The sequence below is a fragment of the Belonocnema kinseyi genome, chromosome 3, assembly GCF_010883055.1.
Source record: "Belonocnema kinseyi isolate 2016_QV_RU_SX_M_011 chromosome 3, B_treatae_v1, whole genome shotgun sequence".
Classification (NCBI taxonomy): Eukaryota; Metazoa; Arthropoda; class Insecta; order Hymenoptera; family Cynipidae; genus Belonocnema; species Belonocnema kinseyi.
The window spans coordinates 101,205,019-101,219,180 of record NC_046659.1 but is presented as its reverse complement, the minus strand read 5'-3'; the positions used below and the strand labels follow the sequence as shown (position 1 = coordinate 101,219,180).

The 14,162-nt window shown below is 30.1% G+C and overlaps 1 protein-coding gene across 4 annotated transcripts in view; it reads right to left on the bottom strand.

Moving 5' to 3' along the window:
• The window catches only part of LOC117169041, a 48,958-nt gene that overhangs the window by 16,639 nt on the left and 18,157 nt on the right, over nucleotides 1-14,162 (bottom strand). For all 4 annotated transcript variants that reach the window (XM_033355122.1, XM_033355121.1, XM_033355124.1 and 1 more), the window contains exons 3-7: nucleotides 7,081-7,401; nucleotides 3,402-3,614; nucleotides 2,859-3,167; nucleotides 2,268-2,567; nucleotides 1,156-1,461 (exon numbers count right to left, since the gene is read on the bottom strand). In XM_033355122.1, the coding sequence (XP_033211013.1) occupies nucleotides 1,156-1,461; nucleotides 2,268-2,567; nucleotides 2,859-3,167; nucleotides 3,402-3,614; nucleotides 7,081-7,401 (1,449 nt within the window). The remainder of the gene's footprint in view (nucleotides 1-1,155; nucleotides 1,462-2,267; nucleotides 2,568-2,858; nucleotides 3,168-3,401; nucleotides 3,615-7,080; nucleotides 7,402-14,162) is intronic.

Sequence of the window (14,162 nt, the reverse complement as noted above, 5' to 3'; positions counted from 1 at the left end):
TCTACCTTTGAACAGAGTCTTTAGATTACATTGGTATATTGTAAAAAAAATTATTCTTTTGATCAAAAGATTTTCAAATGAGTAGAAATATTTGCAGTGTTAAGTTTTGGAATTCCTTAAAAACCCTTGACATCTATTAATATGCCTACCCTTAAAATTGGTTTAAATATGTTAAAATAATGCATATACATTATAAATGACTCTTATATTATAGAACCTCAAGGCATATTTTTTAATCTTTAGAAATCTTTACAAAAGTTGCAGAATTACTGGAAATTATTTACCAGACGTATAATTTTTTCCCTAGGAAAAATATACGTATTTCAGTTGATTGCGAAGTATTATGTAAAGAATACTTAAAATCGTCAAGACTTTATGAAGGTAATTTCAAAACTATTCTAAATAATCTTTGTAACGTTTAAGACAGCTAAAAAAAGCTCATCGAAAAGTACACAGTACATTAACATGATTGTTATTTGCATCTCTTAATCTATTTGGCATTAGTTCTCGTCTCTGATAAATTTTAAAAATGTTTTTCGATTATCTCTCTATACTATAAAAAGATCTCGCCGCCCCCTTTTCTGCTGTTTGTGAAAGATAGTACAATACTATAATAAATATACTACCCTAATCAAAAACAAATACACAATGTGCCACATTACCCCTTGTGACACATTACCCCGTATGTCTTATTACCCTGTGTATCATATCAGTCCAAATATACTACCCTAACCCAAATCATAGACCTGACATGCCACATTTCCCATATGATATTTCACTCCATGTCATATCACTGCATTTTTTGCTTCCCGATATTATCCCAAATATACCACTCTAACCAAAAACATAGATCCTATGTGCCACATTACCCCATGTGTCACGATATATTTTAAAGAGTATAACGTATGAAAATATATACAAAGTAGATATACCTCTTATGCCTTCCTTAACTGCTCTCTCAAGCTCCCAAATTTCCCGCAAAAATCCTTAACTATTCAACACGAATAACCATTAAAAATACAGAAAATTATGTTGAAAAAAATTAACTAAAAATGTACACGCAAATTTGTAAACCTTCATATAAATTGTAAGTTTGTTTGAGTCTTTCAGATCCAGAAAATAAACGACCTTTATAAAAATTAGAACCGCCATTACCTTGTTCGTACATGGTGAGCTTCGCAGAAGAAGAAGATAGCATGGTGTTGATTCCAGGGATTGAAACATGACAGCTCCAGAAACCCTGTTCTTTAGCATAGACCCGGGGCAGATTTAGGCTACAATCCCGCCCAACCTCTCCCTTGCTTGGGAATTCGTGGATAGTGACCTCATCTTCACTTCCGCTTAAAGGCCTCCAACTCCAGGCACATTTTTCGACACGGCCATTAGTCACACATTTCAATGTGGCCTCCGTGCCAATTTGCACCGACGTATCTTCCGGTGTTTCCACAAAGTTCACCTTGCCTGAGCCAAAAAATGTGTACTTGGTTAGAAAGTTCGCTGATTTCAACAACAAAGGAAGTAAATTCAGAAACTGAATATTATCTAAATAATTTGATTTTACTATAATAAAGCTTTCAACTCCTCAAGATCATTTATACTGATTTCTCAATTTTTTCTATTCATCAGACAAGCCACGCCTCAAGCCTTTCACATAGTTTAATAATATTTTCGCTTCCGTTGACCCCACTTGTTGCAGAATGATCCCAAGAATCTTGACTGCCAAGGTTCACGATAATTTACAGAAACTTGTCACCATTAATGTGCGAAATATTCTTTAGATTTGGAGAAGGAGGGTCTAAAATAAATAATGTGAAAAATCAATGAAAAACGTTATAAGCAAACAATAGTTATTCAACTAAAACTCTCGAATTGATGATACTTCTGAAGATGATTCAAGAGCTTCGTCACATCTTCTACGCAGAAAAGATCGAATTGACAAAGAGATTACAATCCGTCATTGATTATTCATTCTAGATTCCAAGCAAATAAGCAGCTTTAAAGAATGAAAATTAAACATTACCATTATAAACTACACTTATAAGTTACAAATTGCCTACGAAATAATAACTCTTTAACTCGAATCGTTTAGACAAGACTCCTTCTCCAATTCATCATCAACTCAAACGTACTTATTAAATTATGGTACAGGAAATGTGCAAACACTCTTGACCATTCATCAATACTCATTTCCGATTTAAATCGATTGCCAAGTGCCATAATTACATTGGCGCCGTCTACAACTGAAGATAAAATTACGTCATAATCACCAGAGGGCAAAAGTGTCACTGTGGCAGGAGGTGCCTCGTGCAGAATGCCATTTGTTGAAAGACGAACACCACATGTCCACAATCCTTCTTCTTCATAGAGGACATTCTTGAACTTGACAGAACAATCATGATCTGCATCTTTGCTGGGAGTGAACTTCTTCACCACTGTTGGATCTTTGCTCGAGTTCGAAGGCTTCCAGGACCATTCACATTGAACCACTGGTTTATTCACCAGACATCGTAAGAACACAGTCTCACCTGCTGCTATTTGTATTCCACGAGAAAGTTGTACAAATTCGACTGGAACATAATAGGAAGTTTCGAATGACCTAGGAATTCATTAACGTATCAGAGCTGCAACAGACTAAAATGGATAAAGAGATTCGAAAGAAACTGCTCATATTGAGGACAATAGAAAAAATTAGATTTAGGAAAAATAAGTTTTTGGAAGATAACATCGATACGGCGATCGGCTAATTACATTTAGACTAATCAAAATTAGATGAATCGGTAATAGATCATATGAAAATGCATAGAAAATAATAGATAAGGTTTTAATAAAGTTTATAATGAAGGTATTGTTTGTTGTACCTTCAGAGATGAGTAATCGAATAGGGTTTGCTTGGACAAAAGAGGTGCTGGAGTTTGTACGAGCAGCACAGGTCCAGAAACCCTCTTGTTCTTGTAGAATGTTCTTGAACTTGATGCTGCACTCGTTGCTCTCATTCCCGAAGGCCGGGAACTTCTTCACCTCGAGATTCCAAGGTTGTGACTGGTTCAACTGGCGCCAAGACCACTGACACTCGCGAACAGGGGTCATTGTTCGGCACAATATCTGTGCAGACGATCCGGCAGGTGCTTCTATTGCAGTATCTTGATTTTCGAAAATAATTGGCAATTCTGTAACAAATGAAACCTAAATTATTCCCTGAATCAAATCTGGCCTATCTGCAAAAAGACGAAGACTAGAAAATTGTCTAATTTAGAATATTTTCTAGTATACTTTGTATTTTAATTCTTTGAGCTTTAACTTAACTTTAACTTAACAAGTGAGAGGAAATCTTTCTATGTAATAGAATGGTAGGTAAATAATATAGTATGATGAAAAATTAGTGATAATGAAAATAAACAGACCTTGATTAACATTAACAATGCTCAATCTCGCTGGCGATGTGCTGATGAATGGGTCATTATCAGAGGTTCTAGCAGCACATGTCCAGTATCCTGTTTGCTCATGTTTTGTGCTCGAAAATCGCACCGAACAATCATTGCTATTGTTTCCGAAAGCAGGAAACTGTCGAACTGCTAAAGATTGCGTCGTTGTCGTGATTACCGAAGTTGTACTTACTATAAAAGAATATGTCTTAGGTTAATAGGTTAATAAAGAAAAGGGGCGTCAGCCTTAAGGATATTGACCACAGAGTGCCCATTAGAAATCAAAATTTTTGAATTATTAAACGCCACCACACCATTTAATCTTTTTTGACCGGTTCAGGTTAAATCAGTAATGTTTTTGGTTCTTAATTTTTATAACATAAAAATTTGAAAACAATAGACCTATTCTTGAAATTATTTTACTTTTATTGAAGAGCAGATACGCAATTCTGTAAAAAAATTATTTTCAATACAAGTAAAACTCTGAAGTGATTGACATATGAAATGATCCCTAAAAGTTTTTTTACGGAAACATAAATGTATAACTTTTACGTGCATAAGACGACAACATAATGATAAAATGTTAAAAATTTGTATTAATTAAATGGTTGGAATCATACTGCAAAAAGAAAGTGAATTATTTGCATTGACTCTTTAAATACAGATGTCCTGAATTGTGAAAAGTCAACATTTGTCAAACCATTTCATCGCCATTAACAGTAACTAACTTTCTTCCACCTTTCTCGTCTAAAGGTTATATTTACGATTGACGATATTGAGAACAAAATATCTATGTCGAAAAATATCCAAATAGTAAAATTGTAAAATAAATTTGGCAAAACAATTATATATTACGTTGACTATGATTTTTTCAAAATAGTCAATAAAAAAATTCAAAATGGATAAAAATTGTTTTCTGAAAGTTAATTTGTCCACTAGAACTTTTTTCGCCCACTGTGCAATTTAGTGAAAAAATTAAATTATATTTTTAAAATGGAGTAAAAAGTCAAAAACAATTTTGTGACTAAAAGGAAGCAAATTGAGGGGTGGCATTTCGAAGATTCAAAAATGTAAAACCTTCTTTTGGAAATGTGTTTGGTTTCGAATAGGGGAAAAGGGTTTAAATGATTCGAAAAAATATTTTTTTATTTAGAACTAAAATATGTACAAAAAGCAGTTCCAAATAGTCAAAAATTATGATTTAAAATAAATTATTTAATTTAAATGAAAGTCTACGATGTGAGTACTAACTTTTAAAACAAATTCTATCAATCACAGAAAAAACTGGGGGTTCAGTAATGTTGCAGCTCAAGTAAAAGTTGGCATCCTTTAGAACTTAGGCTCTAAAGGAACTCTTTTTGACAGTTCCTTTTTATTTCGTTGATATCCGATAAATGGATTGGCGGGTGTCCCGTTTCAACTTCATATGTGCGAAAAAGCGCAGGCTTATTCGAAATCAATAAATACTATGAATAATCATACAGCTGAATATTGACAAAAGTTTTTTATTTTATTAAAAATAATAAATTGAATAATAGAAATACCTAACTTCTTTAAAAAAATTTAATATTAACGTACCGTGCAACATTAACTTAAAAACTGTCACATATTATGTGTACTATCTTCCTTTTAAGAATGACTAATGTCTATAATCTTAGTTTCTTTATTCAACTATTCCCAGTGCAATATTATTTAATCCGCATTATAAAGTAAAATATATGCAAAATCTTAGAGTTTTAAAATACACTCAAATGTTTCGAATTCTTTTAAATCTTTTGAAATTTCTTTAAAATTCTTTGAATCTCTTTAAAATGTCGTTAAACCTTTAAAAATACCATGACAACCTTGGAATCCTTTAAAAAAACCTCCAAATTATTTAAATCAATTGAAGAATTTTGAAGTTTTAAAGCTTTAAAATATTTCTATTCCTTCAAATTATTTTGATATCCTTTAAAATCTTCTTATTCTCTTTAAGATTCTTTGGGATCTTTAAAAATACCATAACATCTTTGAAGTGTTTCAAAATACCTTTAATTTAAAATCGATTGAAAAATCTTGAAATTTTAAAATACCCTTAAATATTTCAAATTCTTTTAATTCCTTTCATATCACTTGAAATCGCTTCAAAATTCCTCGGTATCTTTCAAATTACCATGAAATCTTTTAAATCCTTTAAAATCCCTTTAAACCATTAAAATCTATAGAAAAATCTTGGAGTTTTAAAATACCCTCAAATATTTCAAATTCTTTAAAATTTTGTGATATCTCTCGGAATCTTTTAAATCGCATTGAAAATCCTTGGAATCTTTAGAAATACAATGAAATATTCTAAATCCTTTGAAATACCTTTCAATTCTTGAAATAGAGATTTCAAAATCTTGGGCGTTTAAAGAATCCTCAAATATTTCAAATTCATCGAAATGTTTTGATATCCCCCGTAATCTCTTAGTTTCTTTATTAAAATTGTCTCACTGCAATATTATTTATTTCGAATGATGAAGTAAAATATGTATCATTAGCTTGTAAAACTTTGGAAGTGAGTCAAGGCAAAAGTGACAAAAAGGTTCTATTGGAAGGGTTTAAATCCATAGTTTGGGTTCATTTAGAAACCATTTATCATTCTATTTTAATTTATCTATTTAATTTATCATTCCATCAAGAGAGGTTCTTTTTTGTTGCTACTCCTTTGGAACCAAAAATTGGTTCTAATAGAAACCCTAGTTTTTTCTGTGATAAAAAATCGTAAACAATAAGAATAATATCAATTATTAAATTAAAAACCGAAAATGGTAAAAAACGCGAAAAATGTAATTTTCCTCGTTATTTTTAATCTAATAATTTTTTTTCTGATTCAGGTGAACGGTAAAAGTTATTTCAGTATAATGATATAAGTGCCTATGCAGTATAGATCTCATCAAAAATTATTTTATGTTCGGTACCTTAACTTAAGTAAAGTGTACGAACAAAAAAAATTTTTGGCGAGGTCTATACTCTAGGAATTTATACTAGCATAGGACTCAACTTTTACTATTCATTATTGGCTTGAACGTTATTCGCAATTTTTAACATTCCCGATACTGTAACTTGAATGTGCCAACATAAGATAATATATTATGGGGTCTTTGCAGCACAGAAACCTATTTTTATCACAATACACAACTTTTAAGGTTCTTCTAAATCTGGTAAAGAGTTACTTATCTGAAAATAACGATAAAAATTCTATTTTTCGTGATTATGACCATTTTTTGGTACTTTCATTTGAGTCCACGATTATAAGATAATTGTTGATGAGGTCTGTACTACATAGGAATAGATGTCATCATAGTATACAACTTTTAGTCTCCACCCGAATCACAAAAAATTTATTTGCTTGAAAATAAGGAGAAAAATATAAGTTTTTGCCATTTTAGGAAGTCTTTTTGGCACCCAGTAGAAACTTTTGAGTTCCCTCGGAAAAGGAAATATCATATATTTTTATCGATACGCCCTAATGGGCACCTTATTGAGGAAATAAAAAAAAAACATAAACATAGAGTTCACTGCAAAAACTAAAGATCTCTTTTTTACGGTATCATTTTTTTCGTGTCCTGTTCTTGAATAGAATAACTATCATTCATTGCTCGAAAAATTAAATAATGGTATTGAGTGTAAAGCTTACATGTAGGAACAATCGAACTGTCATTAATATCTGGAAGTGGAAGATGCGTCGGAGGCAGAGGCTGCCAAGACCACTGACATTCAGTTACAGGATATGCAGTTCTACAGGATAATAATACAGAAGCACCCAAGTCAGTTTCTATATTGGCAGGTACATCCACAAAAATTACACCAAGTGCAGGTGGTCTAGTTCCTGGTAGAAGATCGTCCATGAGATGTCCCTCCACCTTATCTGAGTTTATCGTCATTGGTGATGTACTCTCTGTATAATTCGGGCTAATCGTCGTCTGAGTTGTCTCAGTAGATTTTTCATCCATTTCACCTGCATTGATATAAAAAATATAGAATAAATAATAAAGGAACGTCTTCTTCATTTTTAGAAATATTTAACTTGAAGATGAGTTTCTTAAATATTAGAATTCCTTCAACTCCGTTTCACTTTTTTCACAATCATCGATAATTGTGTCCCACGTAAAAATTGTTTCAAAAGATAACGTCACACTCGACCTAACACTTGTGAAATCATATATGTAAATTTCAGAGTAGTGAGTCAGCCTGAGGAAAATTCAATTTCCTATCTTCTAAAGTCAACATTTACGCGACTGAATTTTGTAGACATTATCAGTGAAAATTAGATTTTAGCGAAGGCAACGAAGCAGATGAAATATGCCGAATATAATCATACGGTACGCAGTAAACGTAAAACCCCGGGATATCAAACCGGTGCATATCATTCTTTATATCGCTATTTCTATATCTCTATTTCTATAAAATCTCAATCTCTACGGAATCTATGGATCAATTTTCAACCTAATAGTTGGATTTTCCATCTAAAAAGATAAATTTTCAACCAAACATACAATAGCTAAATTGGCAGCTAAGAAAATTATTTTCTACTAGAAAAATACGAAATTTAAAAAAAATGGTGAATTTTGCAATCAAAGAGGTGAAATTTTAACTAAAATGATGAAGAATTAAATTTGAGTAAAAAAAATTCTTCAATCAGAAGAGAAAACAAATTTCTATTAAATTGTTGAATTTTCAAGCTAGCAAGAAGAATTTTGTGCAAAACAGTTATATTGTAAATTCGCCAATATTAATCTTCAACAAAAGAAGATTATTTTCTACAACAATAGTTGAATTTTCAACTCAAAAAAATTTATTTTCAAGAAACAGTTAAATTCTCGACCAAAATGAATGACTAACAAAATTGTTGTATTTTCAACATAATATTCACACTTTCAACAAAATAGTACAATTTTTAACAAGAAAAGTTTAATTCTCAGCCAAAAAAATAGTTAAATTTCTAGTTAAAAAATTAATTTTCAACAACAACGAATTTTCAATCAAATTGTTAAATTTTTAGGCACAAAGTACGGCGTTTTAACAAAATTGTTTAATTTTCAAAATAATAATTAAATTTTTACCCCGAAAATAAAAGTTTTAACCGGTAATATGATAGTATACTTTTCGATTGAAAAGAATTACCGTTAAACCAAAAGTAGTCGTATTTTTAACCAGAATAATGCAATTTCTGCAAAAAGATATAAACTATCAAACCAAAAATACGAATATTCAATGAAGAAAAGTTGAATTTCTACCCAAGAAAGAATTTTCAGTTAAGAAAGGAAAAAAGTCAATAAAATAGTCTGAAATTTCAATTCGCAAATGTAAATTGTCGACGAAATAGTTGGATTTTTTACGAAAACAGTTAAAAATTCAACCCAAAAAGAAGAATTTTCCACAAAACAGTCAACCAAAAAGAATGTATTTTTAACAATGCTGTTGAATCATGAAAAAAATTTAATTTTCATCAAAATAATTCTACATTCAACCAAGTAGTTAAATTTTCAACCAAACAGATTAATTTTCAATAAAGAAGATTAAATTTTCTACCAAAAAAAAGATGTTTCAAGAAAATACATAAATTTGTAACCAAAAGGTTAAATTTCAAACAAAAAGAAACGAATTTCCAACAAAATAGATAACTTTTCAACCAAAGAGTTGAATTTGCAACTAAAATGATGAATTGTAAAACAAACACAGAAACGAATTTTCAATAAAACAGTTGAATTAAAAAAAAATATAATCTTCAACAAAAACAAAAGAAGTTCTAACAAAACAGTTCAGTTTTCAGCAGAAGAAATGAATTTGAAACTAAAATGACGGTTTTTCAACCCAAAAACTTAATTTGCCACAAAATAATTCAACATTCAACCAAGTCGTTCAATTTTTAAACAAAAAGATTAATGTCCAATGAGGAAAATGAAATTTTCTACCGAAGAAGATGATTTTAACAAATTTTGAACAAAATAGTTCAATTTTCAATTGAGAAAAATAAACATTTAATAAAAAATGAAGTAATTACATTTTCAGTAGAAAATTTAATTTTGAACAAGCAATCAAATAAAATTCCAACAAAATAGTTAAATTCTCACCCAAAAAGATGAATTTAAAAAAAAAATTATAAATTGTAAAAATAAATAGTTTTCACCAAAAGAGTACATTTTTTTTTAATTTTCGAAGAAAAAGATTAATTTTCTGCCTACAAGGTGAATATTCCAAGAAATAGAATAATTCGATTTTCAGAAAAACCTTTAAACGAAAAATAGTTGGATGCTTAAAAATAAAAATAAATTTAAAAAAAAATTTTAATAAATAAATAAAAATAGATGAATTTGAAAAGTAATTAGGCCAGTTTTCAGCGCTAGAGAGTTGATTTTTCAATACAAGCGAGTTGAATTTTCAACGAAGACAGATTTTTTAGTTACTAGAAAAAAAAGGTCAAGCAAAATGTTGGATTTTCAAAACTAAAAGACGAATTTTGCACGAAACACAGTTAAATTTGTACTAAAAACGATGACTTTTCAACAAAATTTTTAAATTGCAAAGAACATAAATCAATTTATAAACGGAAAAAATAAATTCTTAATCAAAAATATAATAGTAGACTTTTCTTTTGACCAAATTAATATTCAACTAAAAAAAAAACGATTATTAAATACTTTTAATAAATTTGTTTTCTTTCGAAAAGTGTTTTCGTAGATTTATTTAGTTCATCTAGAGGTCGGAACTTAAGGATATTTTCTTTAAAAAATGAAGGAAATTTCTTTATTTGAATGTTGCTACCCATAAAAAGTACTGGCAGGCAATCGATCTTAATTAAGACTTGGACCATTCTGAAGTGCAATTCTCTGATCAAATAAAAAATCTGAATTCTGAATAAAAGCGTTGGATATCATTTGATACAATTTTAGTATCAAATTGACCATCTGGAATTTACTGCGTTGTCAAAGAAAAAAGTTTTAAAAACCATGTATTATCTTGTGGTCTTTTTATTTCTCTGGAAGCTAGGCAATAGATATTGTAAAGAATTTCTGTGGATCACGTCATCTGCATGGAAAAAAGGTTTCTGATATTATAATACTATAGTGATTCACTGGAGAAGACATTCCAAGCGATCGTATAAGAGACGAGACGGGTAAAAACCAGTAGTTAAGTCAGTGTCTTGATTCGCTCTAATTCAGGTGCGTGAGATCGGCATAATTTCTCGAAGCCGGTCCCATCGCCGTTGGCACTTGGCACAAGCGAAAATCATCGGGTCGCTCGTTATGCTAACGACACGGCACGAAAGTGAATGCCCTTGGCAATTCACAATATTCGAAAATATTTTTTACGACCGGTCAATGCGCCACCTTCACGTTCACTTTGAAAGAATTTGCTAATCGGATGCAAACACCCTTGCAAATTCCTAAGAACGCTACAAGTCAAACCCCTGCACTTTTCTGCACGCGAAGGAATTCCTGAATATTTCAGGATGATTGATGAATTATTAGCCACAAAAATGCGGATCTCGCGATTCCTTCGTAATTGGGATACGGCTGAGATCAAATTCCTCGATATGCCTTAATCGAAGACGTGAATCGCTTCTTATAGTTAGGCCTCAGAAGTCGCTAGAATTTTTAGTAAGACATTTCAAAATTTGCCTGCCATTGAATAATAAAAAGATTTTTTGAATGATATTAAAATGGAAATGGTTCTTATCTGGACTTAGTCACGACTTTGATTACAATACAGAGATACTTAAACCTCGTTTGTTATATCGGTCAAGGTGTACTCGCCGCTGTTCATGAAAACTATTAACATATTTCATCAAAAAAGTACATATGTGCAAAATAAATTAAAACTGTATACTTTTGTATGCGAGGTAATTTAATTAACTTTTTGGGTATTTTGATAGAAGTCAATAGATGATTATATGCTTTTCTCTAATCTGAATATAGACTCCGGATGTTTCTCGAAGATTATGTTTAGAATGCGGCCTTGATAAAACAGACTCTGACAAGGTAGTGCTTACTGAGGTCTTTGACGACATAAAGAATGTTGACACTGCGTGTTCGCGCATGAGTTTTGTGACTGGCATTTATTTAGACAGTTGTCATACAGAATTGATTAAAAATATGGAATGTTGCAAAATGTAAAAGCATGATAAGTTTTCTATATGATAGACATTATTTTTGCCAAATGAACATTCATATCATAAACCAACTTTTTTTTGCTAAAAAATAAAATTATTAGTGATACGATTACGTCGGACACTAACTAAGAATATTGAAAAACTCTTCAAGTCAGTGATTTGCAGCCAAATGTTTTTGAATACATTTCCATTTCAAATCAGATAGCAAGGCAACAAGGTCCAGCTTAGCGTATCAGATTTATTTGATATTTGGATACATCATTTGTGTGATGAAAATTAAGGAAAATCTATTACACAGCTCAAGTATTTTGTTTGGGTTGATTACAAGCATTCGAAGATTAATTGGGAATTCTCAAAAATGATAGAAAGTTTTTTCAAACTACAGTATGTTACGAATGAGTATAGGTATTTGGGATTTTCTTTGTATTTATTTGACTTAGGAATTTTTGCGCTTTCAATCGATTCCAAAAAAATTAAAAAATTGCAAAATTGCGGCTGTTTTTTAATTATTATTGGGAGAGGATTTTCATAAAAACAGCACTTAACCATTTTTTTAGAGAAGTTTAAACAAAATATGAGAAAAAAGAAAAATGGTGGGGCTTTCCAGAAAATCTTCAATATTTTTTCATCGAACTTTTAATACATGAAAATCAAATTTTCAGGAAAACTCCTCATTTTCCAATATTTAACAAAAGTTTCTGCTAATATAAAAAGGCATCTTATCAGTCTTTTGTCGGCTAAACGAAAGTCACGAGATATGTAGTGAATATTGTCGCCTTTTTCTAATCTTAAAATAGAAATGTTAAATAGCAGTGTTCTCAAGAATATCCACTTTCAATAATTTTTCTAAAACAGGCACAATGTTGCCATTTTTTTCTTTGTTTTTTTGTAATCAATTGGAAAATAAAAAACGTCTCGGTGATAGAAGAAGAAAATCCTAAATACCTATTCTCGTGCAGAAAAAATTTCATTATGAAAAAACTTCTTGTCAATTTTTCAAAAATTCGCAGGTAATCCTCACATGATCGTTAAAAATCAAAAAAAGGTTTTGATTACATTATAAAATATGAGTTATTTTATTTTGACTATATAATGATTTGTCCAAATACTAAATCATTCCGACACGGAGACCAAAATTTTTTTTTAATTTTACCTGCTGTGAAATGGAATTGGTCTATTATTATTAATAAGTAAAATTTATAAATCGAAAAACAACGATATTATATTGCTGTATTAGAAATGATACAAGTCTAAATATTTCGCTAGTTAAATAGGAATAATTTTGACAGAGGCTTGAAATTTACCATTTACTTCAAAATTTACCTTACAATTATAAATATTATAAAGGCCTAATTATTGTAATTAAAATAAGTGAAATTTGTAGCAAACTAATAAATAGTTTTTTATATATTGTAAGCCTTTATGTTTTAATTTGGTACAAAATCAAATTTAGTAGAAGAAATTATTACGATTAAAAAACGGGATTTAATTACATTTCATTTATTAATAAAAAAAAGTATTTGTTCATGTTATTTTGTGTGTATTCGTGTTATTTATGATATTATAAACTATATAAATCTTTATCAACACGAACATTGTTTGAAAATAAAATAAAACTTGCGATATTTCATGACGAAGGAATACTAATTAGTTCTTTCACGTTATAAAATTCTTCGCTTTAAATAATAATATGTATAGTAAATTCAACCATTCCCTAAATATTGATGCAAATAAGTTTGTGGGATGAATATTGGAAAATTACTGTTTCATTAGAAATTTAAATATTTATTTTAATGAGAGGATACCATTAGAAATCACGTGCACCCATTCATACACAAATATATTTTTAATCTTTAGTTATTTTTATCATTTCATGACAAAAGGTACAAGATTTTCCCGAGATTTTAAAGTTTGGAAAAGACTGGCGCATTTCAAACAAATTTGAAATGTTAACAGAAAATAAATTCGAAAAATTCAAATTTTGCTCAATTTTACAACTAAATCATTGAAAAAATATTTCTCGAGTTGGGAAATAGAAAACAAGATTCAAATGAAGAAATGCTGCTGAGCTAACAAATTAGTTGAACATTCGTCTGGTAACTACGATGATCATTCGCGTTCAAGTCACGGTCAAGGTTTCAAGTCTAGAAAGCGTTCTCCAGATCAGGTGTTCATGTCAGTCAAAACTGTTACTGCGATTTTTGATGCACAAAGAATGCCATTCCAAAAATTTTTAACTATCTCTTTTTTATTGCATATATCATTGTTAGTTCAATCATAATATCAGAATTAAATTCACGAAATTTATCTAAAGAATAATTATTGTCAAATGAATGAATAATAGCTCATTTAATACAGTCAAATTAGGATTTTTGCTAGAAACAATCGGTGTCAGTAAATTTTTTTTTATTTTACTTTTCGTCAGGACGTCCTAATGAAATTCTGAAAACCTTCAGTCTGTAACTAAAACTGATATATTTTTTCAAGACGTTTGTGTGGATTGTTGGTTTCAGTGAAGAAATACATGAGAATGTGTACAAAATTATTGGTAAAGCATAAAATAAACTTTAAAATAAGTCATTAACAAACACTCTGCGACTATTAGT